This window comes from Coenobita brevimanus, chromosome 63 (assembly GCF_032717465.1).
Source record: "Coenobita brevimanus isolate Jiangsu-jjx chromosome 63, ASM3271746v2, whole genome shotgun sequence".
Lineage (NCBI taxonomy): Eukaryota > Metazoa > Arthropoda > Malacostraca > Decapoda > Coenobitidae > Coenobita > Coenobita brevimanus.
In genome coordinates, this window is record NC_137016.1 from 28,991,743 (window position 1) to 29,014,040 (window position 22,298).

Sequence of the window (22,298 nt, forward strand, 5' to 3'; positions counted from 1 at the left end):
ATGTAATTGCCAGCCGCACGAAGATGTTCATGGAAGTCATCCAAGTCAAAACCTAGAAAGTTGTCACCACATCGGGTCTGAGAAGCAGACGAGACCAACCGCTGTCCAGAGTCTTGACAGAGACTGCCCTTCATGCACTGGCCCACTTGTAGATGGCTGACTTGAGGTTGTAGTGGCGAATGTTTTCCAAAGCCCGCTGGTCTCGTGTGTCCCATCCCTCCCTGTGCTCATCCTCGTCCTCAAGAACAACCATCACCTCATCCAGGAACTTCCAATGGTACAGCCTCTTCATTGCTGTGATCACTCCCTGGTTCGTTGGTTGGATGAGAGCAGTCGTATTAGGTGGCAAAAACATGCACCTAATGTGGCCATTCTCAGCCACCAACTCCTTGTCGGATGGATGTGCAGGTGCATTGTCCAGGAGAAGGGGAGCCTTTACCTGGTCGTGTGGATTCCCAGTGTGTTCATCTCATAATGGATGACCTCCTTGATGAAGTGCTGGTGAAAGCAGTCTTTGGAGATCTTGGCTGTGAACCAAGCCTTCACAGAATGGTACCACACGACAGGAAGGACATCCATCACCCCACGAAGACACCGAAGCTGCTTTGCACAGCCAACAACAACAGGCTTGAGCCGGTGCATGCTGTTAGCATTGGTACAACACAAAGCAGATATCCATTGCTTGCAAAGCTTGCGGCCAGGTACACACCTTTCCATCTCCTCTGCTAGAGTGTTCGTTGGCAGCGAGTGATAGAACTGACCAGTTTCGTCAATGTTGCAGACTTGACTGAGAGTGAGGCCCTCCCTGTCGATCAGGCCCTTCACCTTCTGCTGAAACTCCTTTACTCCCTCCTCATTGACGTCCAGAGCTTCGCCATGGGCCTTACGGTTGGTAAATTCATGGCGTAACTTGAAAGTGAAGAGCCATCCCTCGGATGCCTTGAAGTCTGGGGTGTCGTGTAACCTTGCGAACTTCTCAGCTGCAGCCTTCAACTCCGTACCACACACCAGCACACCAGCAGCATGTTGTTGTTGGTACCAAATCAGTGTGGAACGATCGATTTCTGCAAACCGGGGAATGTACATAACCTTCCTCTCCACGTTGCGTTTGGTTTTCGATGCAAAGTCAGCTGTGTACTGGGTGAGTTTGTACCAGGATTTCATGATATCAAACAAGGTAGAGTGGGCCAGGTTGAATTCATGGAGGATGCGAGACGTCAACCATCCTTTGTCCACCTTCTCCAATATCTCCCTCTTCTTCTCCAGAGTCAGAACCACTCGTTTCCTCTTCTCAGGCAGTGAGGCCATCATCACACACACGAGTAAGAGGCAGCAGGGGAACAACAGGGCCCGCAGGAAGTAGGGCACCACCACAAAAGCGAGCACGTGGGAGGCCACGGTTAGGAGCGTGCACTCACAACGATGGGTAGGTAGGAAATGGGGTCACCCTGCTAGACTTTGGCAGAACTATGTGGCAAAACACAGCTTGTCAGCGCCACGTGCCAAGTTCAAATTACGGTTGAAAAAAATTGGATATTTATTTTTTTACTTTTAAATTTTTCCGGATATTGGGGTGTCCAGTTACTGGGTGTCCGGATATTAAAGGGATTGCTGTAATAATAACAACAACAACAGCAACAACAAACATATAATTTCACATATAAGGGTTCCAACAGGCTTTCATGTGTCGGCCTTGATCACCCAATGGCAGCTCTCCACGCAGCTCAAATTGTGGCAGTCTCCCTATTCAGTCCTTTATCCTTGAGGCCACACTATGACCTTTTGCCAGGTCTTTTTTGGTCTACCTCTTGTAACCTGATGTTCACACATTCCACCTTCTGCACTCAGTTATCATCCTCCATCCTCTTATTATGCCCAAACCATCTCAACCTACCCCTCCTCATCACAGCACCAGTACACTCCAGGCTTGACAGGAGTGAGTTCTGCTCGTGTAGTTACCAGGTTCCCGCCAACTGGGAAATTCCTGACCACAGTAACTCTGTAGCTATTGTATAGCGAGTTGAGCAATAATATTTCATGGGTAGGTGTGTCTTACCATTTTCAAGATGATAAACATCTGAAGTCAGTTGCAATGGTAGCTAAAGTGGCTACATTTCCACACCACAGAGCCCGTTTTAAACCCCCTGCCACCACCACCAACAACAGCAATAATAATAATCATTTTTTAAGTGCCAAGTGTTTGACACTGGCTTATGACCTTGACCTTCAGCAGATTTCTCTCAAAACTGAATTATTTCATTCTTGTCTAATCCATAATGCTTTCAGCAACTTTGGCTCAAGTCAGATCAGAGCTGTTTAAGTTGACTTTCGCCAGTGACCTTGATCTCTGACATTTTCTTGTGACGATCTTTAAATGTTTAAAAAAATCGGGACATTTTATCCATGGTTTAACATGAATCCATCCATAAAGTTTAGTCTGCAATTTAATAAAACTGCTTCCGATGGCCTATCATGCGCAGGTGTACCACCACCACCACCACCACCACCACTACTACTACTACTACTACTACTACTACTACTACTACTAGACTACTGCAACTACTACTACTACTACTACTACTGCTGCTACTACTACTACTAGGCTGCTACTACTACTACTACTACTACTACTAGACTACTACTACTACTACTACGAAAATGAGTACTCACAGAGCATAATACCCGCACACCCACCAACTGGTGTAATGGCTTAATGTATGACCTCTGACCTTGACCTTACCAAGTTTTTCTCAAAGTGGAATTGTTTCATCCTTGCTTTATCCTGAACACTCCTACATAGTCTGGTCGAAATCAGACTGAAACTGCTTAAGTTGACCTCACCATGTGTCCTGGGCATTTGACTATTCCCTGTGACCTTGACATTTAACTGACTGGTTTCAAATTCTAAGTTCGCTGTTCTCGCCTCAGCCTGAACAGTGCCACGAAGTTTGATCTTAATTGGACAAAATCTATTTAAGATGACCTTGCCATGTGACCTTGACTTCTGATCCGTTGTTCTACAAAATACAAGCCAACCTCTTGGTTGACTCTCACCCCTTCCTCCAAATTAGACTAAATCAGATTTAAAATGTTTTGTTTTGTTCACATACAGACACACGGATCGAAATTTGGTCTTTCCCTGCGACCTTGGCCTTGGACTGAATGTTCTCAAATCGAATGCTTCATTTCTTGCTATACATTCAACCATTCCACAAAGTTTAGCGTAAATTGGATAAAAACTTTTGAAGTTGATGTTGCCCTTTGACATTGACCTTTGACTATTTGATCTAACAAACGTTTATTCCTTGGCTGACATTAAAACTTTTTCACCAGGTTCCGTTAGAATCGGATCAAAACTGCTTGATTTATATTGTTAACCATCATCCACACGGTATTAACTTTGTCCATGTCCTGGGTCACTGGTCTTTGACTAATTGTTCTAAAAAATAACTCACTTCGTTTCATCATTTCACCAAGTTTGGTCTACATTGAACAAGAATATTTCAAGTGAATTTGCTACATCAGCGTCCGTCTTAGCCCTATTACCTTGACTTTTGACTTATTTTTCTTAAAAACACTAGATGTCCTCAGTGGCCAAAAATCAGTCCCTCCACCAAGTTTGGTTGAAATCAGATCAAAGTTTTATGAGTTATTTTGTTCACACACACACACACACACACACACACACACACACACACACACACACACACACACACACACACACACACATCGACTAAAACATAATACCCACTTTCGCGTGGCCCTCATAAATGTTGACGTGACCCCCCGTTGGTAGTGTGAGAATGTTTCTATGAGAGAGAGAGAGAGAGAGAGAGAGAGAGAGAGAGAGAGAGAGAGAGAGAGAGAGAGAGAGAGAGAGAGAGAGAGAGTTGTAATTAGTCAAAGTGAATGCCTGAAGGAATGCTAAGAAGAGAGGGGAGGAGAGAGGAATGCCACAAAGTTTTAAAGACGGGTTGAATAAGACTTAGGGTAAAATATTGTCCATGGAATGTATACTCCATTCTCCTTGGTGTGTAGCTTGGAGGAGGGAATATAAAAATAAACAAACATTGGTAGGTAGATAGACATAAATACAGTAGACAGACTGAGAGAGAGATTTAGGTATACAGATAGATGTAACTAGAGATAACATCGTTTAAGGTGAGACGCAGTGCATTTTGTTACCCTCCATGCTAATTAGCCTGAGGCAGGGGCAGACAGATGTACAAATAGACAGTCGGACAGCTAGCTAGCTAGCTAGTTAGATAGATAGACAGACAAACAGATACTGTAAACAGACAGACAGGCAGACAGATAAACGGGTTGACAGGAATGCTGAGAAGAGAGGGGAAGAGAGAAGATTGGTACACATTATTTATGACTTGGTTTAGATAAGACTTGGATTAACTGGGAGCATCGTCTAAGGAATGTGTGTGCTGCTGTCCTTGGTGACTAACTTGGGGAAGGGATAGATAGATAGACAGAAAGATAGATAGGCAGACGGACAGGCAGATAGGTAGACAGATAGACTGAGACAAATTTAAATAGAGAGAGAGAGATTTAGATAACATCATGTAATGTGAGACGCAGTGTAATGTGTTGCCCTCCTTGCTGATTAGCCTGGGGTAGGGATGGAGGTACAAACAGAAAGACGGACAGACGGATAGCTAGTTAGATGGTTAGATAGAGAGATACTGTAGACAAAGAGACAGACAGACAGACAGACAGACAAACAGAAAGACAGAGGTACACAGTTGCATAGATAGAGAGAGAAAAAATGTAGACGGATAAACAGAATCGTCAAGGATTCAAGGATGGAGGGGAATATGCTGTTTCATTCACTGCTAATTAGCCTGAGGGAGGCAACTGGATATATAGACAGATAGCGATATTTACACACACACACACACACACACACACACACACACACACACACACACACACACACACACACACACACACACACACACACACACACACGGACAAACATATACAAAAGTAGATACATGGATACTGACAGATAGGTGCAGGTAGATATATATATATATATATATATATATATATATATATATATATATATATATATATATATATATATATATATGTGTGTGTGTGTGTGTGTGTGTGTGTGTGTGTGTGTGTTTAAAAACTTTGGGAAGCGTTCACCGAGCCACTGACCACTTTGGCGGACATAAGGGGTGCTGTGGTTGAACCAGTGTCGCATACTAGTATGCTTTTTTTTATGCGAGGAAGAAGGAACCGAAGGCCATGAGCCCGCAATAACAGTTCCCTCCAAGAGAAAAACAAACTACAAGAGAGAGCCAAATTCAAGATCCGATCATTTCGAGATGCCTGGACACACTGCGTTTGAAAGACTGGAGATCATAGGAAGCAGGAAATACAGACAAAGGAAGACAGTTCCAGAGTTGACCTGTTGCATAAATGAAGGACTGGGAGTAACGGTTAACTCTTGCATTAGAGACTTGGACAGAAAAGGGATGAGAGTTTGCTACGCGCCCGTCGTAGAGGTGGAGAAATGCATGCAGACAGTTCAGAGGAGCAGTGATCATTGAAGTTGCGATAGAAAAAAGATAAAGAAGCAACAGTGTGGCGAAGAGACAGAGGTTGAAGGGAGTCAGTACGAGGAGGAGAGTTAATGAGACGAAAATCCTTTGACTTCACCCTATTAAGAAGAGCTGTATGTGGGGAGCTTCCCCACACATGAGAGTTGTACTCCACACAGGGGCGGATAAAACCCCTGTATAGAGTCAACAATTGTACAGGGGTAAAGAAGGTATGGAGTCGACTTAGCATACCTAATCTCTTGGAAGCAGATTTTACAAGAGATGTAATATGATCTTTCCAAGATAAGTTCCAAGTAAATGAAACCCCAAGCATGTTCAAGGATGATGCAGGCTGAATATTATTAAACATTAGTGGGTATACCTGTGGAAGATTTTGTCGGGTTGATAGGTGTAAGAACTGAGTCTTAGATGCATTAAAAACAACCAAATTTTTTTTTACCCCAGTCAAAGATACAAGCCAAGTCAGACATTAGGTGCGCCATAGCCTCATCTCTTGTTTGAAGTAACAGCTGAGATGGACTTTGTGGGAACCGAATGGAAAGGTGAAGGGTGGAGTCATCATCGTATAAGTGCATAGGGATAGATGTACAGCTTAGAAGGTCATTGATGAATAAAGGGAGAGAGCTGGTGATGATAGGACAGAGCCTTGAGGAGCACCACTCTTGATAAATCTAGAAGAACTATGGCCGTCTACAACAGTAGGTATAGAACGACCAGAAAAGAAGCTAAAGATGAAGCACAGAGAGAAGGATAGAAACCGTAAGAGAGCAGTTTGGAAATTAAAGATTTATGCACATGACACACCACATTTTCTGTTTCGGAATTTTTAAAGAAATGGCAACCAAACAACGTGCCTCCGAGTTCCGGGGCTGGGTGGGGTGAGTGATAAATGCTCCCACCATCCGCCCCTGTCCTGATGGTGAGGACCAAGGTAGTTGTCCTGAACCACTGTCTGACATCCTTCCAATTCATTTCTGCTACATTCGCGGCCTTTCCTTTAATTTCCTCTCTGTTGAACAACACCTCCCCTCCTCTAAACCTCACTTTCTCTTCCTTACTGAGATTCAGCTGTGTGAGGTGACTGATAAACTAAATCTTTCTCTGTATCCTTTTACTGTATCCCATTGTTGTACATGTAGTGAATGTATAAGCAATAATATATTTGCTCTCGCATTCCTGAACTATTCCACTGAATTCGTTATACTCTGGCTTCGACTGTCTTGTCGTTCTCTGGGTAAATACATCTGTGCCGTTTGCTGGACGCTGCTAGCGACAGGGATCGCCCAACTCACCTTGGTCTCTGAGTCACTGAAGTTACTATATCCAACAGAGAAGTGGTCCAAATTAAGTCCCCAAGGCGGCTGAAGCAATTTTCTCTGTGTTTAACTGAATGCCAGTGATGTTACCTTGTCATACCACTGCTTAACGTCCTTCTGAAAATTTCTTCAGGCTCTTTTGTGTCCTTATTAGGACCTTTTTTTCATGCACCAACCAGTCGGGTGTCTATCAACCAGACTACACTAATATTGTCGGACTGTGGGACTAGATTCTCTTATGTGAATTGTTCATATCCTCCAGAAGCATTATATTTAAAATACATAAATACTGTGTACATATCACTGAATAGAAACAAATGCAAATAATTTTTCAGCTTGGAGAAGTCTGGTATCAGTAGCACAATGACACTGGTTGGTCCCCAGCCTGATTATTCTCATTGTCTTTATGGACTGAGGGAGGGATGTATGCGGCCCCTCACCCTTCCTCTATCCTGACCTAATCCTTCATGTTACTGATGGACATGTAGCTAAGTCGGGCCTTTAAGAGGACCCCCAAAATACAGTGAATGCTGTGCTAATTGCTTATCCTTTAATTCTACCGACTATATTCTTTTACCGATTTTCTTCCAAGATGGAACACTTTTCCGTATCTCCTTTTTGTGACATTTCCATCCCTGATGATTTTAATTTTCACCATCTTCTTTGGCTGTCCTCTCCACTTACTGATCAACCTGATGAACTTGCCTATAACTTTTCTATCCTTAATGATCTAGAGCAGAATGTACAGTCCCCTACCCGTATCCCAGACCACCCTGGAGAGAGGTCCAACATACTGTACTTTATTTTTTCTTACAACTGATCACTTTGCTTATTCTCTTAATCTTTGCTCTCCTCTGGCCTCCTCCAGTCATAACTTTATCACCTCAGCCTGTCCTGTGACTCAGATATGGCTGTGGAACCTCCGAAAAAGCAGAGCTTGTGGTTTTTTGGAGCTGCGGATTGAGAGGCCCACAGGCAGTACCTTTTTTTTTTTTTTTTTTCCCTGGGATGATTATTGTTTTCACGGACAAGAGCCATCGCTATATGTTTCTCTGCACCCACACTTTCTCCTCCAGTTCCAAATTGCACTTTTGTCTCCTCACTGGCCTTAATACTAATTGGGCTTGCAGGCCTGATGGCGTCCCTCCTGATGTTCTCAAGAATTGTGCTTCTTTGCTGACATCCTTCCTAGACAAACTTTTTTTCCGTGTTCACTTGTACATTTCCTTCTTGCTGGAAGTTTACTTTCATTCAGTCTGTCCGAACAAGTGTGACCATTCCTAGCCCTCTATCGCCCAATTACTTTAATATCCTGTTCTATTTTTTTCAAATCTGTTTTTTATATATATATATATATATATATATATATATATATATATATATATATATATATATATAAAACCCATTAGCGCCCAGTGTCCTCCATATAGGACGGAACTGGGCATTTTCAAAATTTAAGAACGACGGGAACCCTGGGGAAGGGACCTATGAGCTTCGCGACTATGAGCCGACAGGCGGAGGGCGGTACGCCTAGCACCCTTCTAGCAAAATACCTCGCACAGGAACTGTGGCAGCCAATGGGATATATATATATATATATATATATATATATATATATATATAAAGAGAGAGAGAGAGAGAGAGAGAGAGAGTCACCTTTCCAATCATAACCTTCTTTCCAGTTACCAGTATGGATTCTGCAAGGGACGTGGTCGTTCCACTGGCAAACTTCTCGCATCGTTTCCGACTCCTGGTCATCCTCCTTTCGGGACTTAGGCGATAGTTTTGCCATTACACTTGACATCTCAAAGGCTTTCGACCAAGTGTGGCATAAATCTTTAATTTTCGAACTGCCCATCTACGGTTTCTGTTCTTCTATCTGTTCCCTCATCTGTACCTTCCCTTGTGATCGTTCTGTAGCTTCTGTTGTAGACGGCACTGTTCATCTTTTAGAGCTATCAAAAGTGATGTTCTTCAGGGTTCTCTCCTGTCATCAGTTCTCCTCCTTCTGTCCATCAATGACCTTCTAACCCTATCCACTCCTATGCCTCTTACTATACCCTTCATCTCTCCATTCCCTTCTCACAGCGGTATAGAGAGAGCTGCCGAAAATTATACCATCCTGCCTCGCAGGTCTGATAAAAACTAAATGATAAAAAGTAAATGACAACAATGTAGTCAGAGATAAATGTTCGCTTACGCTATACACAGTGTCTAATACACATTTATGGCATGTCCGTCTCTTTCACTTTCCTCGCAAATACATCATAATATCAAAGAGAATCATCTATGGGCAGAGAAATATACCACGCCTCTCAAATGTTAGGAATATTGCCTGAAGAGAAAATTAAGAGATAGAGGAGGTGAAATACTGAAGAAATTTTATTCCAGAACACATCTAGTGACATTGCATCACATGTGCATGTTTGGCCAACTGTACCCGTGAACACCAGTTGCTTGATTACTTGTATGGCAGGCGTATTATGTGTGGTACGGCTCTTTGTCAGTGTATAAGTCGCCCCCGTCCTCCCAAAACAGCCTGACGAGTATTGTACCTGTGTATGTGTGTGTGTGTGTGTGTGTGTGTTAAAGTGTATGTGCGAAATGTGTGAACCTATGCCTATGTTCCGTATGTGCGTGTGAATGTGTACAGTACGTGCAGAATGGTCTGTATGTGTGTGTGTATGTGTATGTGTGTGAGCGTGGGTCTGTGTGTGTGTGTGTGTGTGTGTGTGTGTGTGTGTGTGTGTGTGTGTGTGTGTGTGTGTGTGTGTGTGTGCGCTGAGTTTGTTAGGGTGCTCCTACGTTCAGAATATGAGTAAATCTATATATTATACGGAGTGTGTGCGCGTATGAGTTCAGGTGTGTCTGGTATCCATGCAAGACACGCAGTGATGATAGTTACACACACACACACATACACACACAGAGAGAAAGAGAGAGAGAGAGAGAGAGAGAGAGAGAGAGAGAGAGAGAGAGAGAGAGAGAGAGAGAGAGAGACTGGCCTTCTAGCCTACCCAGCGAGCGACTTGACACGGTCTTCCTAATTTAGTTAAGGATTCTGTTAGCGTAAAATTACTCCCCTCCCACACCACCACCCAGACAACAGACTCCACCACCCACACCACCATCCACACCACACCACTCCACACCCATACCATATCACACCTAAAGCACTTATTCTCACCTCCGAAACCAGACCAAATCACTCCACACCAAAACCACAACACACCTACACCACTCACACCCACCACCCACACCACACCACACCACTCCACACCAAAACCACAACATACGTATATCACAACACACCTACACGACACCACGCCACTCCACACCAATACCATTCCACACTCATTTCATTCCACACCCATGCCACACCCATGGTTATTAAATGTTTCTTTTCTTTCTCTTCTCACTCACTCATACCGGTACTCTTTTCTCACTCCCTGTTCCCCCACTCACCACCCCTGAACATCCACACTGTGCAATGTGCAATGTCCACGCAGTGTCTATAGACGCCTCGTTAACTCAGCGTACCCATACATGTCGTGCCTTGGTTATTTATTGTTTGATGATTCATTTTAATTTACTACTTTCTCTTTCAGGTTATTCAAACTGGTAGCTTATAAAGTATTATAGAATGAAACTTTTCCTGTCAGTTCAGTCATTCCTATAAATATTTCCATGTCAGTTTCTCCATACTGCATGGTGGTTTTTCTCACTTTTTCTTGCCAGTTTTAACTGAAGGTTTGGAGGCGGGTGGAGCCTTCTTGCTTTACTATCCTTATCCTTCAGCATGTAGTATTAGATCTTGTAGTAATAGCTCTGTAACAAGCAGCCTCGAAAGGACCATAAGGTCTGTTGCTGTTTGCCTTCCTTTGTACTCCTTTGTACTCACTTCTCACTGACGTCTCTTTCCCTTCTCACTGAAGTCTCTTTCCCTTCTCACTCACGCACTCACTCACTCACCCACTCACTCTTTCCCTTCTCATTCACTCACTTTTTTCTCCCTCCTTTATCAATCATCATCAATCATCTTTTTTCTCTCTCTCTCTCTTCCATTTCTAATTCACTGACTTTCTTCTGTCTCTCAGCTCACTCACAGGATTTTTTCTCTCTCCATTCTCACTCACCTTTTTTTTCTCTCTCATCTTACTCAGTGATTTTTTTCTCTCTCTCATCGCACTCACCGGCTTTCTTCTCTCTCGCAGCTCACTCACTGGATTTCTTCTCTCCTTTCTCACTCACTCATTTATTTTCTCTTTTATCTCACGCAGCTAATTTTTTTTCTCTCATCTCATTCACTGACTTTCTACTCTTTCATCTCACTCACCATTTTTTCCTTCCTCCTCACACACTGGCTTTCTTTTCTCTTCCTCTTAACTCACTGACTTTCTTCTATCTCAACTCACTCACTTCCCCCCTTCTCTCTCTCTCTCTCTCTCTCTCTCTCTTCTCACTCACTGACTCATCACTCCTATACTCTTCTTCCTATTTCGATTCGACATGTCTTCCTATTTCCTCTCCTCTCTCTCCTGCCCATCCTTGCCCCTTGTCTTTTCTTTCTTTCTCTCCTTCTTTTTTATTTTCCCTTTCCTTCATAATACACTCCCATTCATCATCCTTCGCCTGCATTTCTCTCCCTGCTCTTCATCCATCCTTACTTCTGAAGCCCCGTTTCTCACTATCCTTCACTTTTATCTCTCCTCAGTGATCAGCATTAACAACTTCTCTCTCCCTTCTCTCTCACTTCAACTCTCTTTGCTTTCCATATTTCTCTCTCTCTCTCTCTCTCTCTCTCTCTCTCTCTCTCTCAGTTTTATTCTCCATGTCAGTTTCCCATTTCCCCTTCCCTTTCTCTTCCTGCTCTCACAGTCCACACATTTCTCTTCCTCCTCTATCATCTAATCCTCTCTAAACCCCAATTCCCCAGTCCGCGTAGCCTGTCACCCCTAATATCATCTCAAAGGTCCTATGGAGAACTATGGCGCACGTCAAAATCACACTAATGTCATCAAAGTCATGAATTTAATCTAGTCTGATCACACACACACACACACACACACACACACACACACACACACACACACACACACACACACACACAGTCGATGAATGCTTAAACATGGAAAGAAGACACTGATGCGCAGATAAGGACTTTGTGAAGAGGAGATTTTAGATGTAATGAAATAAGGAATCATGACCAAAAAGTGAATTTAACTCTGAAGTTTCTGTAACTCACTGTGTCAAAATAAATCGTCTGGCTTCAGGTGCAGTAGAATGCTGAGTTGATGAGAGTAACCTGTACTATCATAGGAAGAAGAAATCATTATATCCCCCATTCTTTATCAAGGAATGAACCCCGGACAATATTCTGATAGCCATGGGTAAAAACAGTTAATGGTAGAGTTCTTCTGAACGGGAGACGGTTAATGATGATGGTTATTAATTATCTCAGGATCCCATGACTCACTCTCAGCTGAAGCAAAAGTACTAGATGCCGGAACTTCAGGGCATATCAGTTAATTGCCTTGTCGTGGTGTAGTGAGGGAAGGCGAGTTTGTGTGGTGTGGTGCGGAAAGGTAGTGTTGGTGTGGTGTGGTGTGGTTTGGATTGGTATGGTGTGGCGTGGTATAGTATGATGTGGTGTGGTATAGTGTGGTGTGGTGTGAAAGGATAGTATGATGTGCTGTGTGGTTGGTTTGCTGTGTTATGGTGTGAATGGGTAGTATGATGTGCTGTGGGTGTGGTGTGGTGTGGTATGGCTTCTCTAAAGTCGCTAATGTTTACGGGAGTAGGGTACCTCAATTCTAAATATCGTTAGTGAGAGGCAGATGGACATGATCATTCCTAGAGTTTCTCCCTCATCTAAAAATCATCTGTCATCAGTTAGAAATAACTGCTAAAAAAAGAAACAGCCATGAGTAGTCTATGTGGATGTACACGGAAAAAGAACTGTATAAAAGAGCAAAGAAAAAATGAATCTCGGTCTCCCTGTCTCGTCTTCCCGGTAATCTCTCCCACTCTCCCACCCTCCATCATATACTTTCTCACACAATTTCTTCAACTCGTTCTTGGCCTCCCTCTCCTCCCACCTGTTTCACTGACATGCACCTTTCCTCACATATCGTAGCATCTTTCTCTCTCCACCTCGTTCTTGATTTATCCTCTCTTCCTCCTCCTCCTTCTCCCAACTTCCTCTCTCACGCACTTAATTAAAAATGATAATCCATACACCAGATTACTGGCGTTCTCCATTCGTAAAATATCTGTAACAGTTGGACTTGAACTGTTGTATGTTGAAGTTTGGGGGGAAACAACTCCGAGTAAGCGAGTTCCAGGGAGATGCAGTTCGGGGAAAAAAAGAATTCTAATAGACAGAAGTTCTGCAATATGGCTGTGTGACATTCCAGTCATGAGCGCTACCAGATGCCCGTGTAGCACGATGGAAGACATGACGAGGTGGCACAATGGACGCAACTTCGTCTGGGCATTTGCCATAAAAATATCTGTAAAATAATGCAAGGGAGGCAACATTCCTTCTTACTTGTAGGGGAGGTAGTTTATTTGTAATGGCAGGGTTGTTAATAATTCTAACAGCTTTGTTCTGAATTTTATCTAGTTGTTTTAATGCAACTTCTCCACATCCATTCCACAAGGGTGAGCAATATTCAAGCTGAGAGCGTACATGACCTATAAATCATAGCTAATTGCTCGTCAGTGAAGAAGTTACGAACTCTGTACAATAATCCAAGTTTCTTTGAGGCGGTTTTAGCAAGTGATCTAACATGAGAGGTCCAGCCGAGGGCGTTGTTAAGTGAGACTGAAAATTTCAGTACTTTTGGAGATGGGAATATTAACAGCACTGATGGTAATGTACGAATCTGGCAGTATCTGTCTATTAGTAAATGGTATATATTTGGTTTTACTAGCATTAAATGAGACAAGGTTGTTTTGTCTCCATTCACTGATCGTAGGTAAGTCTTGATTTATGGAGATGGCTGTACTGAATTGAGAGTTAGAGATATTAGACTTTGTAAAAGGGTGTTTGAGTGTGAATGAACTGTGAAGTGTTGGGTCATCTGCCTGTGAATGGATGGTATTGTGGGTGACAGACAAGAGATCATTAATATGAACCAGGAACAGGGTTGGCACTAGAACTGATCTCTATGGCACGCCGGCGTTAACTGAGTGGAAATTGGAATATACATAATCTACTTTTACTCTTATTTTTCTGTCACTATGATATGAGGAAAGCAGAGGAACAAAAAACGTTAGTCCATAGCACGGGAGTTTGGACAGCAGGGAACGGTGCAGCACTCTTTCGAAAGCTTTAGAAATATCAAGGGCTACTGCATGAGTTTCTCCATATTGGTCGATTGATTGGTGGGTGGTATGAGTCAGGATATTGTGTATGTCATTGGTGGATCTTTCATGGCGAAAACCATGTTGTCTATCACTAACTATGTTGTTGGATTCAAAATGTTTAACTATGTGCTTATAAAATACAATTTCAAATACTTTACCAAGAGAAGATGCGACAGCTATTGGTCTGTAATCACAGGGGTCAGAGGAACTTCCGTTCTTTGGCACTGGGTGGATATTGGCTTCTTTCCATGAATTAGGGAATGAAGAAGTACGTATGCATAGTCTGAATAATTTAGTTAGAACAGAGGCAAGTTCTGGGGAACACTTTTTAAAAATAATTGGAGGAATTCCATCTGGGCCTGGAGCTTTGTTGGTTGGTAAATTGTCTAGGATGGATTTTACGTATCATGTCTGTATTTTAAGTGGAACAGTTTCGGGAGAGTCAAGTTCTAGTACTGGAACGTTCTAGCTGACTTCCTTTATGGTAGAACTTCTGGCAGATGTGCTGGCAGAGATATTTGCGTTCCCACGCCGGTCATTTGTAATGTTGCCATCTGATAATTTTAGTGGGGGAATGGATGATGACTTGTTAAAGTTATAATTGAAAGAATTGAGAGTTGAGAAGAATATTCTACTGTCATTAGGGCTGTTAAGTAGTTTTGGTGATAGATTTTGCAGAAAGTTTGATTTAGCGAGATTTATTACAGCTTTTGCATGGTTTCTAGCAATTTTAAATTGAGAGAGTGAATCAGATGTTTTTGCTTTTAAGTAAGAATTATATGCTAATGACTTTGGGCTGTTACTCTGGCACAGTTGCTATCAAACCATTTTGGAGAGTCTGATCTTTTAGTGAACTGTTGACTTCGTATGAATAAATCCATACCATCTAGTATTAATTAGCGAATGTGGGACTGGGTAGAACTGACATCACTAGAGAAGAAAGACTGCCATGGAATGTCAGCAAGATAATTTCTAAATCCATCCCAGTTTGCCCTATCAAAGTGCCATTGGGTCACCCTGACAGGTTCAGAATGGGAAGGTTTGGGGGGGTTAACTAATGATGCTTTGATGAGATTGTGGTCAGAGGATCCAAGTGGTGACAGCTCTTCTATCCTGTTTTGATTTGGATTATTTGTCTGGAATAGTTCCAAGCGATGGGCATTATGGTCAGGATTATCTGGTATTCTGGTTGGTTGCTTTACCAACTGTATGAGATTAAACGATTCTGCAAACAGCTCACACTCTAGACCAGCATCATCAGTCCTGGCAGAATGCAATAACCATTCAACATTATGTACGTTAAAATCACCCAAAATGGTAATTTCGGTGCTAAGGGCAAGGTTAAGGTTACCCAACTATGTGGATATGTAGTCAAATACAGTGGGTTCTGAAGAAGCACAGGGGAGCAATAGACTACACAGATATATTTGGTAATTTTTAGATATTTTAGTTTATACAGTGAGAAATAAAAATTCGTTGAAGTGAAATTTAAAACAGTGTCAACTGCATATTCAGATCTGATATAACAACAGGTGCCACCATTGTTATGGAAGTTTGTGAGGAAATGGTAACCAGGTCACGGCAAGAAACTGGACAGTGTGAATGCACTCTAAGGCCGAACCTTTGACCCTGCCTTGTATCTTCGACCTATGACCTATTGCACTCAATATCGAATTACTTTATATTTACGTGACCCTCCGCCAAGTTTGGTTCAGATCTGATCAAAAGTTTAAGCAGACCTTACCAAGTGAGATTGATGTTTAAACTACTGCTTTGAAAACAGATTAATTTCATCCTTGCTTAACCTCAGACCCTTTAACCAAGGTTGAGTCATATCAAATCACAACTATTTGTGGCCTTGTCGTGTTATCTTTACCTTTAATTGATTGTCCGTAAAACTGAAACACTTCACCCTTTCCTTCACCTCAATTCTTCCACTAAATTTAGTCAAAATCGGATTAAAAATTTTGGAGATTTAGCCTTAACCTTTGACCTGTGATATGTAACGATTTTCTGTCAAAACTTACTCACTTGTTCACCTGATGGTCCTCCATAATTTTTATAAATTTGGTGCACCTCCACCAAATAGGCTTAACTTCATATTGCTACCACAGAGAGACAACCAAGGACAAACACCTAACTCCCTCTCGTTTCGCATGCAACTGTTATGACAGATGGTGAAATTATCAAGGAAAGGTGATAAAGCAACATACCTAGGATGGTGAGTAGTGTGACAAGTAGATCGGCGAGAGTGAGGTTGAAAGTGAGGACAGTCATGCGGCCGCGGGTGGCCCACTTGGCCTTGAGTGTGACCATGACCCAGCAGTTGCCCACAAGTGCCACCACGAACATGACAGCCAACATGCCCTGCCGCAGCTGCTTATGGTAACCCGGACCCAGCACCTCGGGCCGCGACACCACCTGCAGGAGGACGGGAATCACACAATGGAGACTGAGGAGTGACGAGTGGAGAGCTGGGGGAATGGTTACAAACAGAATATAGCTTCTGGTAACTGAAGGAGAGTTTAAGGTATGGGTATGACTGGAAGGTAGCTACCAATAATTAAAGATGGCAAGCTCGAGGAATGCTTATCAGTGGAATATAAATGATGGAGAAGAAGTCAAGAATTGGTTACAAGTGGAGTACAGCTACAAACAACTGAAGAAGAGATTGGAGAATGGCTATGAGTGGATTACAGCCACGGATAATTTATAAAGAGATAGAGGAATAGTTACAAGTGGAATATATTTACAGAATGGAAGGGAGCTTGAGGAATATCACCAACAAAAGTTTGGTCGAAATCCGTCTAGGGGTTCAGGAGATATGCCAAAACCCACATGATCTTGTCCTTTGACCCTTGACCGTTGATGGCAATCAGTTCATCGTCCCTTCATACTGTATCACTGACAAAAGTTTGGTAGAGATCCGTCAAGGGGTTATGGAGATAATATGGTGCCCACACCAATATGGCCTTGACTGTTGACCCTTTGACGTTGCTGACTCATTCAGTTTATCGTCCCTTCATACTGTATGACTGACAAGAGATAAGTCGAATCCGTCAAGGGGTTCAGGAGGTGTTGCACCCAAACTCATGTGTCCTTAACCTTTAACTCCTTGATTGTGCTGAACTAATCACTTCATTGTCTCTTCATACTGTATCACTGACAACAATTTGGTCGAAATTCGTCAAGGGGTATAGCAGATATCGTGCCCACAGTCTTAGTCGACCCCATATAACCTTGACCTTCAACCCCTTGACCTTGATGACCTAATCAGTTCTCCATCCCTTTATACTGTATCACTGGCAAGTTTGGTCAAAATCTGTTGAGATGTTCAGGAGATAGAGTCCACAAGAATAAATTAAGTAAACCCCATATGACCTTGACCTTTGACCCCTTGACCTAGCTGATCTAATGAATCCATCATCTCTTTATACTGCATCACTGACAAAAGTTTGGCGGAAATCCATCAATGGGTTTATGAGATATCGCGCCCAGCAATGTGATGGATGCACGGACTCACGCATGAATGCACGCACTGACGGATAGACCAGTGGATAGACCAATCACTTAATGTCTCCACCATAGATGGGCAGGTGGGTGGAGGCATAAACATCGGGAAAAGTTTAAAGTTATGCTCTAATGGTTATTTCTAATATTTCCTACAAGAATAAAATATAATGATTGCTAGAAGATATATGGACCTATGCATGTGCTTTTGTTTTTTATTTACATCAGAACATATTATAAACTCTTGACGACTATCCCGAAGGGAGTACGAAATCATGTTTTGCTCTCCGTGTGTGTGTGTGTGTGACATATATATATATATATATATATATATATATATATATATATATATATATATATATATATACAATACAGTTTTATCGGAAACTAGGTTCAAGGATTGAGGGACAGCCCATGAGGAAACCTATTGTTTTTTAAGACCTATTGATCAGAGGTCAGGTTTACAGGGCAAGGTCAAAATGTGACCCAGCAAAGCTTAAGCAGCTTTAAACCAGTTTTGACCTAAACTGGATGGAGGACTAAGGAAAAAGCAAGAATGACATTATTAAATTCTGAGGAACATTCAAAGTTCAAGCCCACAGGGCAAGGTCAAAGTTCGAACCGTGTGTGTATTTGTTAACAAAATAACTCAAACTATTTTCATTATATTTTAACCAAAGTTGGTTGGAGGATTAGGACTAAGGTGTGGAGAATATCGTGTTATTTAGAACAATCAATCAGAGGTCAGTGTTAGAAGTTAAGGTTAAATTAAAATTTTTATCTAGTTTAGTGTCAACTTTGTCGAAGGTTGAGAATATTGTCATGGACTGTGCGGTGATATTTTTGACTCTGAGGGTAAAATCAAAGGCAATGACACATGAACAATGAAACCTTACTTTACTTACAAAATCTCTACAAAGTACATCACAGAATTAAGTTCTTTAATATGATAAACAGTTGCACAGCGGGACACTTCCAGCCTAAATAGAATCACTTAAAAATCCTACTCAAACAAGACTAACCACACACTTCAGCTAATAGAGTACTAAATGGAAACGGTTACATTATTAGGCTGCTATGTACAAGGTGAATACATTTTTGATGACTCGATATCTTGGAGCACTTCTTACACTGTATCACTGGTTATATGGTGAGGCTAGAGTCGTCTACAGACTATGAACAAAATCAGGCACTAACATCCTCATACACCATATACCAACACCATACCAGAACACCATATTTTGAAAAAGGTATCCTTAGTTGCCAGATAAACACTATAGGTAGGTGGGTGATATGATGAGGCTAGAATCTTCTAGTGACTATCAAAATTAAACACATACACTATATACCAACACCATACCAGAATACGATATTTTAAAAATGGTTTCTTTAATTCCCAGATAACCATTATAGGTAGGTGGGTGATATGGTCAGGCTGGAATCTGACTTTCAACACAGCCAAACACCAACATACTGCATACACCACACGTGGGTCCCTCAAAAAAAGTTCTCGGCCTCATCCCCCTAAAAAGTGTCAAGAGATAGGTTGTTCTTGTATTACAGTATATACTCTTCCTTAAGTTCAATGCACTTGGTCCACCTACGTTCAAGGGATTCGGGTCGTTTCGGCCATAAGTCATTTAGGTTGTAACGTCCAAACTTGCAGACGGCCGAATCTCCTAACGGCCTAAACAGTCTAACCTAACCTAACGTAACCTAACCTAACCTAACCTTACTTTGGATGTTATGGCCTAAATGACGTACGGCTGAAACGACCAGAACCGCTTTCAAACACTGCAATCCCGTCATGGAAGAAGGTCACATCTTGAGCCTCCAAATACGCGTCAACAGCATGGATGGCTTTATGATTACTCCGAAAACGGCGAGCTCGCAGGTGGGATTTCAGTTTGGAAACAGGTAGAAGTCAGACAAAACCAAGTCAGGGGGAAAAGGAGCATGAGACAACAATTCAAAGCCATAGTTGGCTGCTGGAGCCACTGCCGCCTGTGCCATGTGGACAGCGGCATTGTCCTGGAACAACACCAGCTTTCCTCTTAGTGTATCTTTGCTTCTTTCAGCTGTCGCAATTCTGATGCATAATAGGCCTAAATAATGGTTTAACTCTTTTGCAAATAGTTAATCATAAGACCTCCCTCAGTGTCCCAAAACACTGAGACCATCACCTTGATGACAGATGCCACTTGCTTGTATTTTTAGGGAGATGGAGAACCGTGGTGTTTCCATTGCTTGCTTTGGTTCTTTGATTCAGTTTCAAAGTAGTGAACTCATATCTATTCTGGGTCACAGATTTGAAGAAATTGGCTGGATCAGCCTGGAAATGAGCCAGCAGTGTCTCTGAAGCTTCTAGTCAGGTCAGCTTCTGGTCTGGTGTCAACAGTCTGGGCACCCCTCTTGCAGACAATTTGCTCATACCCAAGATTTCAGCTGAAACAGTGTGCACTGAGCCAGCATTGACGTTCATGGTATTGGCAGTCTGTTGCGCAGACAAACGTCTCTCATTCAAGATAGTGCAGTGAATGGCCTCCACTTGATCGACCCTGGTTGGTGATTTTAGGCGTCTCAACTGTGGGTCAACTTAGGTGCTCTCCCTACTCCACCTGAAATCAACAGCCCACCTTTTTATTGTGGATTAGCAAGGAGAGTCCCCACCAAGTGTATTGACCATGTTTTCATGGATTTCTTTGAGGAGGGGGTCATACCATTTTTTTTTTTTTCAGGTACATGATCGCACCACGGGGTTCCTCCTTGTTCATTTAAGGGTTTTGAATGAACCTACCAAATTTTAAAAGGCCTCACCTACAACCAAATAAAGACAAATATTTGAGTTTTGTGTATAGGCATAAAAGACTTTGTAGTATGCAGTCATACCCAAAAGTTGTGGTTACTCCTCTTGTTTCTGGGTGATACCAAAAACTTTTTGAAGCATCCACGTATATTAACACCAAACCAAAAAAATATATTATGAAAATAGTGTCCTTAATTTCTAAATAACCAATAAAAATAGGTAGTAATATACTGGGGCCTGATTCCTCTACTGCCCCTTTGCACAACCAAATGCTAACAACCTGCATACACCACAAATCAGTACCACACCACAACACCATATTTTGAAATATGTGATCTCAATTCCCAGATACTCTGCTCCAGGTAGGTTAATGATATGGTGAGGCTAGAATAATTTCCTGACCTTTAACACAACCAAATACTAACATCCTGCAAACACCTTATACTAACACACTACCTTGAAACCATATTTTGAAAATAATGTCGTTCATTTCTAGTTAACCACAGTATGTAGATAGATGACATAGTGAGGCTAGAATCTTTTACTAAAGCCCCTGTCACACATACGTGACTCAAGGGCCGACCGTGGTGCGACTCAAGGTCGTGTCCTAGTTGGCTCCCACGTCTCCTGACTGGCCCCGAATCTGCTGTGCTCATGACTACTTAACGACCGAAGGACTGCCTCATGACAGGTCGTAATGTCTTCAAGAACGCGACAAGATCACGAGGCAACCACGAGGCAACAGAGCTATGAGTCTTCAAATTTGAAATTTAACGAATTTTTGTCAGCCACGACCGTGACACGACTGCCCACGAACGCAAGACGACTTCGTGATGCGTTTGGGGAATGCATCCCGACCCCCTCAGGACACCCCCACGACCCCCATACGACCGACCCATGGGGCGGGGCATCACACCTGAACCACCAATGATACCCAGTATGGGGTGGGGCATCACACCTAGACCACCAATGACACCCAGAGCATCACCATGGACCTCTCCTGTGTCTAGTCAGTTGATGAGGGACATGCAGTCATAACACTGTTTTAATCGGTGACAGCATCATGACATGCAATGACTGCATCACGATGCATCCGATTGAGCTAAGACTGCTTCACGACCGACGTACGACACTCCCGACTGCAACACAACTGTGACACAACTTTTGGTAAGTCGTGAGGCTGCCACGATTTTTTAACACGTGCGTTAAAAAATCGTGAGGCCCGACGAGTCGTCGAAGCAGCTCACGAACGCCCTAAAGGGTCCAGGCTTTGTCGGCGAATCAAGGGACAATCGATGAAAAAATGCATTACGACCTTGAGTCGCACCGCGGTCGGATCTTGAGTCATTTGTGTGTGACAGGGGCTTCATCCTCAACAAACCAAACACTTAACTGTCATGAACTCGCAAGATTGTATATTTATACAAATTCCTGACATTGTACCTTGGTGGTAGCCACGAACTCTAGTGGAAGACCCACTGTGTATCACTCAGTTTAACTGTCCTTTTATGCACTTTTATTGGGATGGTTTTTCAGAACATTCGTCACTTCTTCAAAAGTGACTGTTCTTATGCGCAACATTAGTGCTTCACTGAGTGAATTTAATACGTGTATATCGTTCACCCCACCTCTTTTAAGCGTTGAAGTTAGGCCACGCCCGCTTCTGGTGAACATGCCTATTTCTTACGCCTCTGTGCCAAGCGTGAGAAC

General features: G+C 42.5%; 1 protein-coding gene across 1 annotated transcript in view; it reads right to left on the reverse strand.

Annotated features, from left to right (window-relative positions):
• LOC145404491 (cardioacceleratory peptide receptor-like) overlaps positions 1–16,687 on the reverse strand; it is a 149,614-nt gene extending 132,927 nt beyond the window's left edge. Inside the window, exon 1 of the mRNA XM_080276051.1 lies at positions 16,486–16,687. Within this exon, the coding sequence (XP_080132177.1) occupies positions 16,486–16,636 (151 nt within the window). The 5' untranslated portion in view covers positions 16,637–16,687. The remainder of the gene's footprint in view (positions 1–16,485) is intronic.
• Between the last annotated feature and the right edge of the window lie 5,611 nt (positions 16,688–22,298).